At 39.6% G+C, this 17,993-nt stretch overlaps 1 protein-coding gene across 5 annotated transcripts in view; it reads right to left on the reverse strand.

Moving 5' to 3' along the window:
• Window positions 1-17,993, reverse strand: part of MLIP (muscular LMNA interacting protein) — a 117,059-nt gene that overhangs the window by 61,132 nt on the left and 37,934 nt on the right. For all 5 annotated transcript variants that reach the window (XM_084283450.1, XM_084283449.1, XM_084283448.1 and 2 more), the window contains exons 2-3: window positions 10,268-10,426; window positions 7,838-8,203 (exon numbers count right to left, since the gene is read on the reverse strand). In XM_084283450.1, coding sequence (XP_084139576.1) covers window positions 7,838-8,203; window positions 10,268-10,426 — 525 coding nt within the window. The remainder of the gene's footprint in view (window positions 1-7,837; window positions 8,204-10,267; window positions 10,427-17,993) is intronic.

Below are 17,993 nucleotides of genomic sequence, written 5' to 3' on the forward strand. Positions count from 1 at the left end.
GAGATTCAACTCAAGTACCCATTTTCATATTCAATAAACAACACCTTCTGCAACACTGTGATATCAGAACAATAAATTTGCTCAGAAGAACTCAAATCAGAGCTTCCAGTTTGTTTCTCACTCTTCTTGTCTTTAATAGAACAATGCTTGACAGTTTACAGGCATATAAGAGTCCTTATCCCCTTTTCCACAGTATTACAATGCACTAATAAAACAGTAATGAGCTCTTTCATGATCCCCTTTTTTATTTGGTCTATTCTAATTAGGATTTGTCAAAACTAATTAGAGCACACAAGTATATTATCAACATTTTATACAGTTCTATGCTTTTAAATAAAGAAATTCTCTCAAATCTTCCAAGTTGTTATAATATTGAAGTTAAAAACTGGGGAATGTGTTATTTGAATAAAACGGAAGTGTAGAATAGTGAGCTGTCAACTGTAAAACCAAAAGGCTACAAATTATCACCTAACTTTTGACTGAGCAGTTTGAAAGGAGGGAAATAGACTCTAATCCCCACAAATTTCATCTAAACATAGCAACATCTATATATATAATTATTTGATAGCCTGAAAAGATTATGCAATTCTGTAAAACAAATTTATACCAGGTTCTACATACATGAATTCCATGTGGCTTTAGCTCAGCTTTTGAATTCTAATTTTTAATAGAAATGCCTTCCCCTTAAGAGACAGGAATTATTGTAGCTTGATGCCATAATATAGTACTGATACATCATAAAACAAGAATAAGTATGGAACAATTTTCAAGTGAGAACACGTGACAGGAGAGCAAGACATATGGACTTTTAAGGGTTAAACTGTATGTGAAATTTTAAGTATGGAATAAAAACATACAGCAGAACCCTGTTAACTCTTATAACTTAAAATCTGTGAGCTCTTTCTGCTAAATGACAGCATGCAAATAACAAGCCTGAGAGTTGAAAATATTTGCTATATAAGATTTCTTCAGAAGTGCCTTCATTTATAATAAAAGCCAAACATCAGAATGCCTTTAAAACGACACTAACTTCTGCTTCCCTTATACATGTGTTAAGGTGTCCCATTTCAAAGTGGAATGCCCATGTTATGCAGTGCAAATATTAGGGTATACAAACAAATATCTGTGACAATATTCTACTATATATTCTTCTGGATTAGGAAATCATGACTATTGAAAAAGCAGCTAACAAAAATAAGAAAAAATACTGAACATTTTGTAAAATAATTTACTAATATGTGAACACTATGAAAAATTAATAGTAAATATGTTATGAAACAAAAAAATATATTTAACAACTTTAAAAGCAGTGTGGTAATACATCTGAAAATTTTGAGCAGCTTGCTGAATTTAATAATGAGTTCTGGAAGCTAATCAACTATCAAAACAAAGTTGGAGAATGAAATCCCTATATTTGAAAATGGCATAGATAAATTTCCCTTACAAAGACAATGGATTAAAAGAAAATGAGGAACTAATATGAAACTCCATAACGAAAGACCAGGATGTGCAATGTCGTCTAATTAGATAAAGCTTAATAAGAAAGATTTATAAGCAGGTAGGAAAATGTTCTTGATAGCAGATGATAAATATGCTCCTAAATGTATGATAAAGACATTTTGCTGTAGTCTTCACCTAGTTTGAACACCACTGAACATTTATGTGCTGAGCTAATTAAACCATCATTCAAGCCTTCTGAAAAGATTTTGCTATTATACTGCAGTGTTATCTACATTTATAGATGATCACACTCTTATTTCAGGGTCAGAGAATCATATCAAAGTTAGTTGGAAGTGATATCTTGAGGTCATCAGTCCAGCCTCCTGCTCAGAACAGGGCTCTGACCACCTCCAGCCCCTCACACCAGCTGTAGCAGTTCTGCCAGGTCTCTGAAGCCTCTGACCAGGGCTGCTCCAGCATCCCCTGCGCAGCCTGCGTCAGTGCAGCACCACCTCCTCCTGAGGAAGCTTCTCCTGATGTCCCACTGGGACCTCCCACGCTTGAATTTGTGGCCATTGCTGTCTCACCTGCCACTGCAGAAAAGTTTGGCTCTGTTTGAGTAGTTGTGGGATGCTCCCTGATGTCTCCTTGGCTGCCTTTTTCTGTAGTAAACAAATCCAGCTCCCTCATCCTCAGCTCACATTGTATCCCTGCTGCCTCAGCAGCTTTGTGCGGGGGCCCCATCCCCTTCTCCATATTGCTTTCAAGTTAGGTTGTGGGGAACTGCCAAACTGGGCATGGTTTACAGGTGCAGCTTCACCAGTTCCAGCAGATATAACTTCCCTCAATCAAAGAATTTGTTTTGATTTGGTTTGGTTTTCTCCATTTAATTTCTCTACTACTTTAAAACACTTTTGTGTTTTAACTATTCGATTAGGGCAGAAGAAGTGAATGATAAACGTGGATTTATGTCCATTTGATCTGTGATTCAATTGTAAGTTTTTTTTCTGTTCATCAGAACTTCAGATATAAGCTATATTAAATATATATATGTTTACATATATATATTTATATAAGGATATATAAATATATCCTTAAGCTATATTAAAAATGTTAAATAAGTGGCAAGGTTACCTTGGCATGAAGGGATCAAAGAACTTGAAAAATATTTTCATGGTGCATCGATGATGATCCCAGAAATATCCCAGTCATCTACCTTGACTTTAGCAAGGCTTTCGATACTGTCTCCCATGACATCCTGACAGCAAAGCTGAGAAAGTGTGGGATAGAGGAGTGGACAGTAAGGTGGGTTGAGAACTGGCTGACTGGCCGAGCTCAGAGGGTGGTGATCGGAGAGGAGAGTCTGGCTGGAGACCTGTGACTAGTGGTGTTCCCCAGGGGTCGGTGCTGGATCCAGTCTTGTTCACCATCTTCATCGACAGCCTTGATGAGGGAATAGTGTCTTCCCTCAGCAAGTACACCGATGACACAAAGCTGGGAGGAGTGGCTGACATGCCAGAAGCCTGTGCTGCCATTCAGCGAGACCTGGACTGGCTGGAGAGATGGGCAGGAAGAAACCAAATGAGATTTAATAAGAGCAAGTGTAGAGTCCTGCACCTGGGAAGGAACAACCCGAAGTATCAGTACAGGCTGGGGAATGACCTGCTGGAGAGGAGCTCTGAGGGGGTCCTGGTGGACGACAGGTTGGCCATGAGCCAGCAGTGGTCAAGAGGGCCAATGGGTCTAAGGTCAAGAGGGCCAATGGGATCCTGGCGTGCATTGAAAGGAGCGTGGCCAGCAGGTCAAGGGAGGTGATCCTCCCCCTCTACTCTGCCCTGGTAAGGCCTCACCTGGAGTACTGCATCCATTTCTGGGTTCCCCAGTACAACAAAGACAGAGATCTGGAAGGAGTCCAGCGGAGGGTCACAAAGATGATTCAGGGTCTAGAGCATCTTCGCTATGAGGAAAGGCTGAGAGACCTGGGCCTGTTCAGCCTTGAGGAGAGAAGACTGAGAGGGGATCTCATCAATGTGTATAAATACCTGAGGTGTGGGAGACAGAGGGATTTGGCCAACCTCTTTTCAGGGGTTTGTGGGGACAGGACAAGGGGTAATGGCCACAAGATGGAGCACAGGAAGTTCCGCACCAACACATGAAAGAACTTCTTCACAGTGAGGGTGACAGAGCACTGGAACAGGCTGCCCAGGAAGGTTGTGGACTCTCCTTCTCTGGAGATATTCAAGGCCCATCTGGACGCCTACCTGGGCAGCCTGTTATAAGGAACCTGCTTTGGCAGAGGGGTTGGACCTGATGATCTCTTGAGGCCCCTTCCAACCCCTTCAATTCTGTGATTCTATAATATTAAATAGGTCTTAATCTTAGTATAGAGCCTTACCCAGAAGGCCTTCAGCATATTTGAAATCACAGACCAGAGCTAGGTGTAAGGTAACAGGTCTTTCTGATGAGATCACGTTATTTTGGAAGGGCACAAAAAATGCCATTACTGACACAAGCAAGGCCCTGAAAGATGTGCTGGCGAAACAGGAAAAGGGAAACAGCGTGACAAATATGTCTGAGAGAGAGCATGGCTTAATGGAGACCTGCTTCTGGGACCAGTTAAGACCAAGCTTTGATCTTGCTAAGATTTTATTATAGATAGGGAAAAATAAAGTCATTTCCCTACCTCAGCCTGCAACCTGAAAACCAGAAAGAGAGAAGGAAGCACTGGAGACTGTAAAAAAACTTGACACAATATCCAGAGACAACATAGTAAATCAAACTGTGATCTGAGACCCAATTAACACAGATGCCATTCAGAACTGTCTGGTTTCTCCCAACAAGGAAGATGTATTCTTCTTGGCTATGGCAGAAGTTTAGAGGGTCTTGACCGATTTGTCTGGAGAAACCAAGCCAGATGACAAGCATTGCACAGAGGAAGGTTAAGTGACTTTGACAAGCTAAAAAAACCTTTTGGATATTGATTCCCCACAGGGAGTTGAGAAGTTTCTCAAGCTGAGTTAGTGTTCCCTGGCACTCAAGGGAGCAGCCACATCTCCCTTACCCCAAAGGGTGCACTCCCAAGGACAAGAGCCAGTCTGCCTCTCTGTCATGTGGCTAGACTCTCTTTAATCAATATATATATTATTTATTTACATGTATTTAAACAGCAAACTATGAAGAAAAAGTCCCAAATGTGACCAGAATGACTTTATATATACATACACATATAACTATAAATATTTTAATATGCAATGGCATTATCCAAAATCAGTCATCCCTTTTTCACCTCAAAGAACAATAGAAGCTTCAATATTTTTAAGGATTTTTCTTTTTTTCTTTCTTCTAAATGAAGTCAGAAGTGAATGGAGCTGTAGGAGCATTGTGGTTCAGACTGATCCCCTGTACAACACAATGGTCTTCAGTGCTGATCCTTGCTTTTCTCATTTCCAACAGGAAATTGTTTATTAAACCTAATTATGCTTCTAAATGAACTTAATGTTATATGCAATAACTCTTAAATGGGACATGATACTGGCTTTGTAGTCATGGAACTGACAATGTAGCCCCTGTTTAGAGTACTGTAGTGGGTTTACGTGGCAAGGTTTTGGTAGCAGGGAGCCATAGGGGTGGTTTCTGTGAGAAAGATCTAGAAGCTGCCCCATGTTTGGGAAGGGCCCCATTGTTTTCCAGATCCGAGCCAATAAGCGATGTTGTTTTTCGCCTCTGTGAGAGCATATTTAAGACAGGGAAAAAACGCTGCGCCACACAGCAGCCGGGAGAGTGAGAGGAGTGAGGAACAGCCTTGCGCCAAGGTCAGTGTAGAAGGAGGGGGAGAGGTGCTCCAGGCGCCGGAGCAGAAGTCCCCTGCGGCCTGTGGTGAGGACCATGGTGAAGCAGGATGTCCCCCTGCAGCCCATGGAGTACCACGGTGGAGCAGGGTTCCACGCTGCAGCCCGTGGAGGAGACCACGGTGGAGCAGGTGGCCCTGCACCAATGGAGGCTGCCGCCTGTGGAAGACCCCTGCCGGAGCAGATTCTGGGCCGGACCTGTAGCCCGTGGAGAGGAGCCCACGCAGGAGCAGGTGATCTGGCAGGAGCTGCTGCCCGTAGGGCAGCCAGGTTGGAGCAGTTTTCTCCTGAGGGATGGACCCCGTGGTACGGACCCATATCTGGAGCAGTTCTGGAAGAGCTGCTGCCTGTGGGAAGCCCACGCCGGATCAGTTCATCAAGGACTGCATCCCGTGGGTGGGACCCCACAGCACAGGGGATGAGAGTGACCGAGAAGGAGCGGCAGAGAAGAAGTGCTGTAGACTGACCATAACCCCCATTCCCCGTTCCCCTGCGCCGCTCGGGGGGAGGAGGTGGAAGAGGGTGGATGGGGGGAAGGTGCTTTTGTTTTTTTTTCCTTTGTTTTCTCACTTCTCTCGCTTGTTAGTTGTAGGCAATAAATCTTACTATCTCCTTATGCCGAGTCTGTTTTGCCCGTTACAATAATTATTGCGTGATTTTCTCGTCCTTATCTCAATCCTTGAGCCCTTTTCACATATTTTCTCCCCATTCCTCTTTGAGGAGGGGGAGTGAGAGAGCGGCTGTGGTGGAGCTCGGCTGCCCACTCGAGCGGAACCACGACAAGTACTTTGGACTGCTTAGATAAATAATTCAGCTATATGAGTTTTTGGTGATTTTCTTTCATATTTGAACTGACGGTGTTTTATCAGATAGCAAACCAGAAAGAGGGGTGCCTAAGAAAACACTGAAGAATCAGTAAAAAGCAGCTTAGTGGAAATATCCTCTTCCTGTGAAGAGATAGAGACAGCTAGAGATATTTAGAAAATTAAGACCAAGGAAGTACTAAGTCTTGAAGATTTCTGACTTAAGAATAATGATGAAATATGTGTTATCCATATTATGGATAACATACTACATCTAGTCACATTCAGGTGAATAGTTACTAAGTTAAGCTTTAATTCCTTGTTCTATGCAACCTGTATTTTCACAGAATCACAGAATTTCTAGGTTGGAAGAGACCTCAAGATCATCGAGTCCAACCTCTGACCTAACGCTAACAGTCCCCACTAAACCATATCCCTAAGCTCTGTTTCTTTACCAAACATATCCCTGTTTATGTGTCAAGTCACCAAAAAATGAAGAAGGCAACAGCCCAGCATTTTTTCTGCAGTCTTACAAAAAATCCATGCAATTTTTGTAGTAGCTTTTAAAGAAACCACCCAGCTACGTCTTGCAGAATTTGTATACTTAAAGTTGCTGAAATAAGTTTGTATTTCCCTGGGACCGTTATTCTTTTACCAACTGCTTCCCCTACACAGATTTACCTATGCTTTTACATCTTCCTCAGGAAAAAAATCTTACTTATTCAATGAGAGTTTCCAGGAAAAAATGAATATTTCATAATGCTGTGAAGCTCAAACCAGAACAGATTTCTTTTCCACAATTTTCTCTATCAAAAATCAGCACCGAATTTGATGGATTAAAAAAAAAAAAAAGAGTAGCACAAGTATTTTAACACTAAGAAGAATGCCTTATTCATTTTTGAAGTATCCAGTATTTTCTCTTTACCATATTGATGAAGAATTGCACTTTCAACTGTTGGAAACCTAGCCAAGGTCAAAGGAAATATCTGAATTTATTCCATGGGAGAAGGGTGTTGCTATTTTGCTTTTTTTTCCATTGTGTATACACCTTTAAAAACTATTAGTGCTCTTTCCTAGATGAGATACATTAACTTTTCATGCAGTAAATCCGATTCATTCATTTTAAAAGTGAAATATTTCAGACTTTTTTTTTCCTCATTGAGGATTTGAAATTTCAATAAATCAATAAATGTGTCACCACAAAGATCAATGTAAAACAGACCTTTCATCTTCATTAGTTCTTTACACCTGTGCAGAATCAGTACTAACAATCAGAATAACACTTTTATACCCTCTTTCTCAAGCATAAAGGGCTGCAGCAGCTGCTGAGAAAAATTAGGCCCAGGAAGTCAGGTGCTAATAATTCAAATGATCTACAGGCTCCACTGATTTCAATGACCTTAGCCAATTTAGTCTAGCTAGGAATCTAACACCATCTGATTAACCTGCTGTCATGATGAGCTGCTCTTAAAGGAAAGAAAGGAAAGAATAAGAGATCTGCATGACCTGCTTTGTTTGTGCACCAATGCTACAGGGAGAGGCAGTAAGTCAGAAGGGTAGGGATGACTCCATAGAATACAAACGTTACAGAAATGGCTAACAAAACTTCAAATTAAAGAATAAATTGGCCAAGATTCTTTACAGAAAAGGTCAATGTCCATATCCTGAAAGATTTAGAAAGTCACAGCTATCTCAAGAACTTAAAAAAAAAAAAAAAAAAAAAAAAAAAAAAAAGAAATAGATTACCTGCTGTTTTTGCTGATCACCGGTGCTGTGGGAAAGCCCAGCACCTGGAAGATGCCCATCACTAGGCTTTCTTGTCTCTGGGCCGGGGGAAACGTGGGATGTAGCCAGCAGTTGGGCGCTGATGGGACCGTAGCCATTGGAAGGCCGTTGGATATTGATCGAGGCAGCGGCTGCTTCATCTTCATCACCGGAGTCCGTAATCAGGATAAACTCAGCCTTAAAAAGGTCATTCTCCTGCATTTCTCCTCTGCTTGGGTTACACTCCAGGGACTGGAGAACCGTCTGGGTGCTGTCTGGATGGATGGCAGGCACGCGGTCTCGCCTGACACTGCTGTTCAAGGACTGCTCATTCGAAACTACGTTAGACTACAAGAGATAGAAAGGGAAAGATCCCAGTTAGATGCATTTTATTTGTGTCCCCCAAAATGAGAAGGAATTTTGGCTTGCCACGATGGCTGACACTATGCTACCAAACGTGCAGAGGGAGAATGAAGAATATGGGCTTGATCTAAACAGAAACAGGCTACTGCACTGCTCCATAGAGAGCTTCCAGCTCTCCCAATGCCCAGCAAGCTCCCAATGCTGTGGGAGATGCCTCCTTGCGACTTAGGGAGCAACAGGGGACTTGCAGCATAATGACAGCCTGAGCATGGTGCTGCAGCTGGGTTGGGAACTGAAAAGGAGGGTGCAATCAAGCCGAATGAGCTGTCAGACCTGACTACGCTAGACACGATGGGAAGGCATCCTGACTGCAGGATCCACAGGAGCAGACAATGCTCCTCAGAGGGTTCTGGCAGACAAATCTGGGACAAAACCTATACATATTAATGAAGGAACAAAGGCCTTCAATCCAAGGCATTCTCTCAAAAGGGCAGACAGAGAATCTGAGGTCAGAGAGCTTTACTGTGTGTTTAAGCATCTCAGCACAGACATAAATTTTTTGTTCATATTTCCACTTCCAATATGCAACTTCTCAAGCATGCACTGAATGAGAGCAGGAGTAGTAATGCAACCTGGGCATATGACATGCAAATCAACAATATTAAAAATGCCATAGTAAAATATGTTTGTCTTAAATAAGGAATCAAGTGAAAGAATAAAAATATTGTGTACTGCAAGAGAAAACCTGTAGATGGGGCTCAAATTTGCATCCTGCTTGAGGAAAGTAGTAACAACAAATTTCCACTGGCAGCTCCAGGAGTCCCTGGAGCTCAGTTCTTTAAAAAGAAATACAATTGGAACATACAGGGAGATACCTTAAAACTCAGGCCCTTAGTGGTTTTTTGTTTGGTTGGTTTTGAGGATTTTGTGTTTGGTTGGTTGATGGTTTTGTGTGTTTTTTCAAACTTTGTCCAGATTCTAGGTGTTTCAGAAAAGAGAGTGTCCAATGCTATGAAGGTCTCAGTACTGCATCATTTGTCAGGAAAGTTTTCTCTGCCTAGCAGCATATTAAAACACAGGGTGACAGATGTCAGCAGTACTCAATTCTGCGTTTCCCAGGGTACTACTTATAGCAAAACCAATACTGAATGGTTGGAAATATATCTAATGAGTTAAACATCTTGAGGACAATATTTCAGTGCATGTGTCTTCAAATACACCCATTCTCTGCCTGACCCTTTTTCAGTAAAAGAGGCTTCTGAAAATGCTGGCATATGGTCAGGTCAGAGGACTATGAACCCTTGTGAAAAGTTTGCTATGTGGAAAAGCACCAAGAAATGCAGCTCCACTGATGTCTCAGGGAAGGAGCTGTTACACAAGAGCAAAATCACCACAAAGCATTCAAATTTACTTGAGGGTTCCAGTTTCCTTTCAAATAGCGCGGAATAAAATAAGAGGCTGTAGGTGTTGTGAAGTGGCAAAGGAATAACAAACACTGTGGCAGGAGAACCAGAAATGTTGTGCTGTTGGTTTCACTGTCGCATAAAATCATGAGGACAAGCTTTCAAAACCAAGAAAGCATGTTTGCTCTATGTCTGATGCATTAGTACACAGCTATGAAAGGGATTGGCACCTTAGCTGGAAACCGCAGCACTGGCATTTGCTGAAAGCAGGATCTAGTGACCAACTCTTGGTGGATTTCCATGTGATAACACTCCTCACACACTGCCCTTGCTCTCATGAAGATCAGGAAGGAATCTTCACTCCTCTTCCAAGAATACAGTCTTGCATGATGGACAGAGGAGAGTATCAAAATGGTAAAAGATTTTCTTCCGAAGTAAGTTCTGCTAACAGCAAAATAGGCTCTTGCACAATAACTCTGCATCTCTGGTAGAGTTGGTAAATAAAACCAAGCACAAGCCAAGGCATAGTTCAATGGAAAGAACTTTAGTTCAGGGATGCTCAGGACAAAAATTTCCATAATCTTCAAAAGAATGGAAAACAAAACAAAACAAAACAAAACAAAACAAAACAAAACAAAAACTCTACCTTGTTTATAATTTCTTGATTGCTGAGATCTTTTGGCTCTTCTGGAATAGTCACAAGGAACTTAGAGACATCTACAACCTCAAAATGAGTTGGAAGTCGGCCAATGGATGGCACAAATGTGAAGGTCAATGGTTTGGTTTCAGATTCTTGAGAAGTGACCTGCAAAACACATAATTAGTTCAACATTTTTGTCAGTTTGTCCAGGTTACTTTGGTCTAAACTGAAATAACTTATAGCACTTACATGAAATACTTCATCTACATAACTTACAGGTCTATTATTAACTATACTGGTCAATAGGTTTTATATCAAGTCAATGCATTTAAGGTCTTTTTTCACAGAAAAAAAAAAATCTGCTTTGATTATACCAACCGATGTACTCATTGTGTAGCACAGAAGACAGGAGAAGAATTGTTCAATAATTCATTATTCTTTCCACTTTCCATACAAAAAAAGAAAAACATATTCAATTCATTTCAAGGTTGCTTAGTTCAACTCCACATTAGTAGAATGACAAAGTAATTATATTCTGTATCTGGGCATCATATAACTCCTAGAGTATTTGCTTAATAATTTATAATAAATTTGAAAACCTCTGCTAGAAGAAACTAAAACATGTTTACATTTCTTAATACAAATACAGCCAATTCTGAGTAACACCTAGGATGGATTTTGCTTCAAGGAAAGCATTTCACCCCCATTTTCTTTGGGCCATTTAACCACATACACCAACTGGAATTTATAGCTTTGTGTGTGTGTGTGTTTTGTTTTAACTTCTGGTTCAAAGCCTATAGAAGTTAATTGCTTTTTCAAGGAACCCTAATATGCAGAGCCTTGAACTATAATGAATCATGCAGAAAAACAGGACTATTGCTTTAACACTTTTTTTTTTTTTTTTTTTTTTTTGGCTTGTTTGTTTAAAGAGAAGCAAATTGGAGAGCTATGGTTCTCATTATGCTTCTTTGCAATTTGCATCTATAAGTAAATAGCAATTATGCACTGGAATTATGAATACATTCATATGACTCAGTCTTATGGCTGGGACATTAAAAATGATAGACACATATTTCTTTTTTTTTATTAAATTAGTAAATATTAGTTACTTCCACTGACAGCTGTCTCCTGGAGGACTTGTGTAAACCAGAGGCAGGTTATTTATACCATTTGCTGTTGTCTCTACAATTTAGGAGAAGAACCCAGTTCTCTGAGCCACATCCAGAATGAATTTCCATGTGTCCACCTCTAATTTGGAAAGAATAAGGTATTTTGATCCTAGAAAGTGAAAAAATCTGAGTAAATGGTAGCTACATCAGTTCTGAAATTGGCTTTTGTATTCACAAACTCATGCCAGTAAGTTCCATTACATTGCGGACTTGCACCAGTTAGAGGTGTGTGCTTCAAGGGCTCAGGGACTGAGCCATCTACTTTCCTTCCCTCCACTTCCTCCTTTTCCATCCAAGTGGCCAAGCACAGGAGTGCCTGAATCAGTAGCAGAAGGGTGACTGCTAAATGCCCCATGACACCAAGAGCTGTGATATTTTACATGAGAGAGAAATAACATGGCTCTGTCTTTCTCTCAGCAGCTATGGTATGCAAGCCTGACCACTACTCTTCATAAACCAGCAGCACAATATTTAAAGAGGAATAGCTGGCACATTAAATGCCTTGTCCTTACTCCTAATACAACAGAGTATACGAGTATTCAAGCACGTACACATTAACTAGCAAAAGCCAGTCCCTGCAGCACAGCAAAGGGACACATCCAACCACCCAAAGGTGCTTTTCAAGAGGCAGGTTTACCTGTACCCATGCAGGAGCACATATCATATTAGCGTGAGTGTCACCCTACAGCTGACACTACCCATTATGGTCTTGCAGAGCACCTAAATCTCCACTGAAATTAGCTGGAGATGGCCTTTGCTTTCCACCAGATATATGGCTGTGCTTTCATCTTCCATCTCTAGTCAGGAAATGCTGCTAATGACTCTACCTCAGCCATCTTTACAAAATTTTCCTTTCTCTACCTTGTCTTCTTGTTGTGCTCTTACTTGATACTTGACATCAACTGTTTTGTATCTATGAGCACTCGTGTGAGCAACAAATATTCTTTATAAAAGAGAAAAGAAGAGAGAAAGAAAAAAGTGTGCAAATAGCTAGCACCACACAAACAGAACTACAGAAAATTACAATCAAATTTTTTAGCATTGCCAAATTCCAAGTACTGTATCTCTGTATTTGTAATGAGGAAATGTGAACGAAAAACCAAGTTACAAAGACCCCAACTGTTACATAATAACGACGATATATTGTGAGCACATTTCCAGAATTCCCAGACCCTAATTCTATACCATGTCTCATCCTGCACTTCCAGTTTTATTGCTTTGGTGGAAAAATTAAAGGATACATGAAGAAAACCTTATTGTATTTGGCCTAAACACATCATAGAACTCATCATCAAAATGGGTTGAAAGCTAAAACTAAGGTTGAAAAACATATATAAAGATGTACAAGCTAGAACATTTTTTCAGCTGAAAGGTGTCATGACAGTATTTACATTCCCTTAGTATATTCTATTTCTTATGGAGTTTAGAAAACTAAACCAACAAGTAGAATTACTGTATTTTGGAAAGGTTTATGTTGCCAGATACTGTGTGGCAATGTGCAGAAATGCACTCCCTTTAAATTCACTTATAGAGAGTGGAAAACAGGAACTCCTAGCAGGTAAAACTGGTCATGCAATCTAGGTTGCATCACAGAAACCTAGGCAATGAGCAAATATCACAATACTCATTAGAAAACACAGATATTTCCAAAAGGGAAAACAAAAGAGAAAAAATCTTGTTTAAAAATATGTTTTAAGTGATTGTTTTAATGTTTCTGATTTCAAAAAAATAAGTTAAAATACTTTTACATTTCAAAATTTTAATACTTTTTAACTGGTAATGCTACAAATAAGAGAGAGAGAGAGAGAGAGAGAGAGAAAGTTTCTCCCTTTTTTATTTTTAAATGTTTAGCTTTTAGCACTGTGGCCTTTAGTTTTCAATTATTTCTTCTATTTCTTCCAAAAAAAAAGGAAGGAAAAAGTAAAAATTGGACAATGTGATGCAAAAGGAACCTTTACATGCTACTTTTGACTTTTTTTTCCTCAGGTAGAGAAAGAATTTTACACTTTTTTCATATACTTAATATACTCATTTAATTTACTGTATCTCTCTTGCTGATGTCTCTATCCTAGAAGAACTAAAGGAAATGAACACAATGGACCTTCAATATTTAACTGCATCTATTGGTAGCTATTCTGACATGCAGAGGTAAATAATAGAGAAATAAAATTAAATATATATATATTTATGAAATCTTCTAAATAAAAAAAAAATCTATGAAATCTTGTAGACTGTCGTCCTTTCTTCAGACCCAATAATAACAGCAGAAATAATTCAATGCCATATATTCCCTGCTGCTCTAATTCACTTGAATCAATATAGTTATGGTGGCATCTGCAATGTGCATTCAATTTAATACTAATGAATTCTGGTTTATATTATGTAATCAACTTTATGCACAATGTCATAATTGCTTGGCTTTAAGTGTATGCTTTTATGTTACTTCGTTCTTTGAAGAATATAAATTAGAGAGTTTAATACAGCTAACTTTTAAATATCCATTAGGGGGCTATAGACAGCTGCATAATATGTTGCTGAATAGTTTTAAAAGGAGAAACTTATTTTAAATGATTTCCACGACTTCCTATGTCATCAGTTTGCCGTTGTCAACAGGTTTGTCACTTAATTAATACCGTCAATTTACAGCTGACCCAGGGTAGAAAATTAAATTATATTAATTATTGCTTTTATTACCACAGCATCTACAGTCCTTACTTGGAGAGCACATATTTATTGTCTTGGGTACCTTATGAAGACAAATGAACACTTCTATTTATTCTCTCTCATACTCTATATGCATTCAGTACACTGCCTATTTTGTAATTTAAATTGAGGTCCCATTGTCAGTGATTGCTTGCCAGGATTTCCTTCTGGAATACAGATTGCTAAAGTGAAATTGAATATGTTGGTTCACATTACTGCTTGTTCCACTGATTTGTTAATACAAGTCATTTCACTAATAAAATGATACCTTGAGAAAACCTCACTGTTGAAATATCAAGTACTTCCTTACTTCCTTTTGAGGTGGCTTATTTATTTAAAGGACAGAAAAGAAAATATAGTCATAAATAATAGGGAAAAAAAAAAAAAACTAAATGTGTGCAACATGACATAGAAATACGTTGACTGATGTCCTGCTTTGGTCAGAGCACAAATTCACATGCCCCAAATTCCTGCTAAATATAGCTTTCACACACAAGGCACAGCTAAAGCAGTGAGCCCAACCTGGAGATGGGCCATCCAAAAACGTCTGTCTTGTGTAAACTGTTCTTAGACTTTTTTTCTATGTTCAGACTAAAGTCAGACCACAGAACAGATATTGTCCTGTCCTGTAGACTGAGAACAAGGCTAATCTGGTATAAATGAATCACTTAATGACATGTAAGAATCTTCAGCAGATTTTCCTATCCTAATTTACTGTATCTATCAGTTGCCCAGTACAGATTAGCTGATTATTGTGTAATATGAGCTCCAGTTTATCTGAAACCTTTTACAAACAGCAGCAGATGATCATCTGAACACCAACTTCGTATCTGTGAAACTTCAGGGGAAAAGCTAAAGCCATTCCAGAAGTCTGGGGTGAAATTTCAGCCCCGATGAAGTTTGTGCCAAAATTCCCATTGACAGCTGTGGTCCAAGAAGTTCCCCACACCATTTCCTAGCTCTGCTATATATGTACTTATTGTATCACCTTCAACAAAACACTTAGCTTCCCTCAGTATAGCAGCACACACTAAAACTCACATGCAGATGAATATCTTTTGAAAATTAATGCATGAAAAACACTAGAAAGAACAAATGACTAATAGTATAAAATTGTCATTTATTATTCACAATGCAAGAGTTCATTCAGCTGAAATGTTTCTTTTCAGTAATAATTTTAATTAGCTTTTCAGCCTGGCAGAATTTATACAACTGTAATTACTCTTTCATACTGGTCTACACAGATACAGCTGAACAAAATGAAAAGTAAGTAAAGATAACCTTTAATTTCCTCTGTTGCAAAAGGGGAGTAATATAACTTGCCTGTTACATTTAATTAATGTAATTAAATGCGGTTTGATTAAATGGTGACATTGGACCTCAAGGCAACCTGCATCTCCAAGTCATATTTTATGTACCACTGACATCCTTAAAGCCCTTACTTGTGCCAGTCTCCTAAAACAGCTAGGAAGCAACATCTTCCAAGCTAAAAACACCTCTGTTGTAGCACCCCAAGATGCTCTAGTCCCTCATCTATACAGAAAGCTCCAGGTAGGCAGTCCCACACCAGACTGCACACAGCTACCGTTTCAGCATATTACCACTGTTCCCTTCTGTCTGTCCTGCATTCATTTCATTGTATAGATCAATCAGAAATGACCCAGAAATGTTGTCTCTCTGATTTTTGCACAGGTTTTTATAGTATGGCTAGACTTGCCATCTGGTCTTGCATAGAAGACATTCAGGAACTGACAAAAGTAGAATGAAAAAGTTTAAAAGCTGATTGCAAAAGAAAATTGTAAAAACCTGGTGCTGTCTGGCATGTACGTGCACTGGTTATCAAAAACCTTAGCAGTCAGAAGACACACTTAGAAATGGGAGGCTTCAGACCAAGTCCAGTGCCTCTAGAGACACAAAAATACCTGCACCTGAACAAAGATTCTTACAAGTTCTTAGGGTGTATGACTTTTTGTGAAGAGTATCCATACTAGTATCCACACACAGAGACATTCACACACACTGATACTCTTATGTGCTTGTACAATGCCATGATACTTCTCCTTCCCAACAAAAAGTCTGCAGCCTGCTTAATCACATTAGTATAGCAGCAGTGAGGCACAACAGAACTCACTTTTTCAGTCTTTCTGTGAATAACGTCACAAAAATTGAAGTTCTCACCTCAATTATTCAGTAAGAAATTTAAAGTTAGCCTGAACTGATGGTATTTGCTGTTATAAAAATTTCTTGCAATTTCTGCTGTCCTAGGAATCTGTTGAGTCCCAGAGTGCTGCTGTCATCCTCACAGAAGTCTTTGGGCACAGTCTCACTAATGTGTATGACATAATTGTCCTTATTTTCTTCTCCCAAAAGTTGTTTCTAAAAGCAGGTGTCATTTTCAAGTCAAGCTTTGGGAATAGATCCAAATCCCTCCTTATATCTGTGAGAGCTGACAGATCAGTCTTGGTGGATGATGTTAACAAGGGACTTCAGTTTTACAGTAGCATGCATCAGCCACCTGCGCTTCAATTCCTAGAGGTGTCTGAGCAGATGGGGGCTGGAGAGATTCCAGCCAGCATTGAACCTCACCTACACATGGTGAAGTTTCCCCACCACACTGCTGGACCCTGTCCATCCTGCCATCACTACCATGGGAGGACCAAGCCCAGAGGAGCCCATCTGGTGCTGCCACCACCAACAAGCACCTTAGCAGTTTTCCTTACAAAGAGATGTTGCAGCACGACTTCAGTAACACACCAGAGATGTCATTGGAAGCAATACATTTTGATAGCAGGTGCTGCCCAGTATCACATCAGTGTCTGTGTGGATCCTGTGTCTTCTAATGGACCATTATCTTTGTACAGTGAACTATTCGGTGACTCCATAAACAGAATATGTGTGTTAATAAAACAGGTGTTATGTTATCAGAAACCATAGCTTGAAGGCTGTTGAAGAAAAACAGGGGATTTTAACAGAACCTTCCAAAAATACAAGCACAAGATAATAGCAGAAGCCTTGAAAGCACAAGTACAGGATAGGGGCCCGAGGGCTACAAGTATAAACCATTAATAATAAGTTATTGCTCACTACAGGAATGCGGTCTTGTGTACTGATATTAAGGGTAACAAAGGAAACAAAGAAGCAGTATCCAGCTTTATATATATATATAAACATAGCACATACAGTAAAGTTTGGATATAACAGCATTTGCTGGCCAGTGAAGAAAGATAAATGACAAAATAAACACATAACATGTACGTTAGCAAACATATAAAAATAAATCAAAGTGGATTAAATGCACAGAGGAAGTAAACTCCACCATTAACATCATGCACCTCCCTGCAAACAACTAGAAATCCCCACTGTTTGTCATAACACATAGAGAGAAAAAAAAAAAAAAAGTATAAAAGGAGAAAGTTAGTGTATGTAGGTTTTAATTATGTCATATCATTATTAGTAATGACCTCCACTAATTAGAACACTTGAACTTTAACTGTGGATATCACTGTAACTGGACCAGTAATTGACATAAAAGCCCTGTGCACATGTGAATTTGTGTTCATTTGTGTAAACGGTCTGATGGGGGGGGGGGGGGGGAAGGTGCAGTAGGTTGAAGAGATGGTAGGTACGAAAGTTATTGCATGAAAGTCCCTCCCAAAATGACAGCCTCAGAGGATTAGTGGTCCTGTTGAATGAACAAGAACTGATGCATTCAGAATACCAAGAGTCAGTCCAGCCTGCCCAAGGCCACCAGCACACACTTGTCACATCAACAGTGAACAAGTTGGGTAATTTTGACCTCATCCCAGCAGGCCATGGAATGCTATGTGGACAAAGACTGGGGGGTTATACACACAAAAGAA

This window comes from Netta rufina (genome assembly GCF_964035555.1).
Source record: "Netta rufina genome assembly, chromosome: 3".
Classification (NCBI taxonomy): Eukaryota; Metazoa; Chordata; class Aves; order Anseriformes; family Anatidae; genus Netta; species Netta rufina.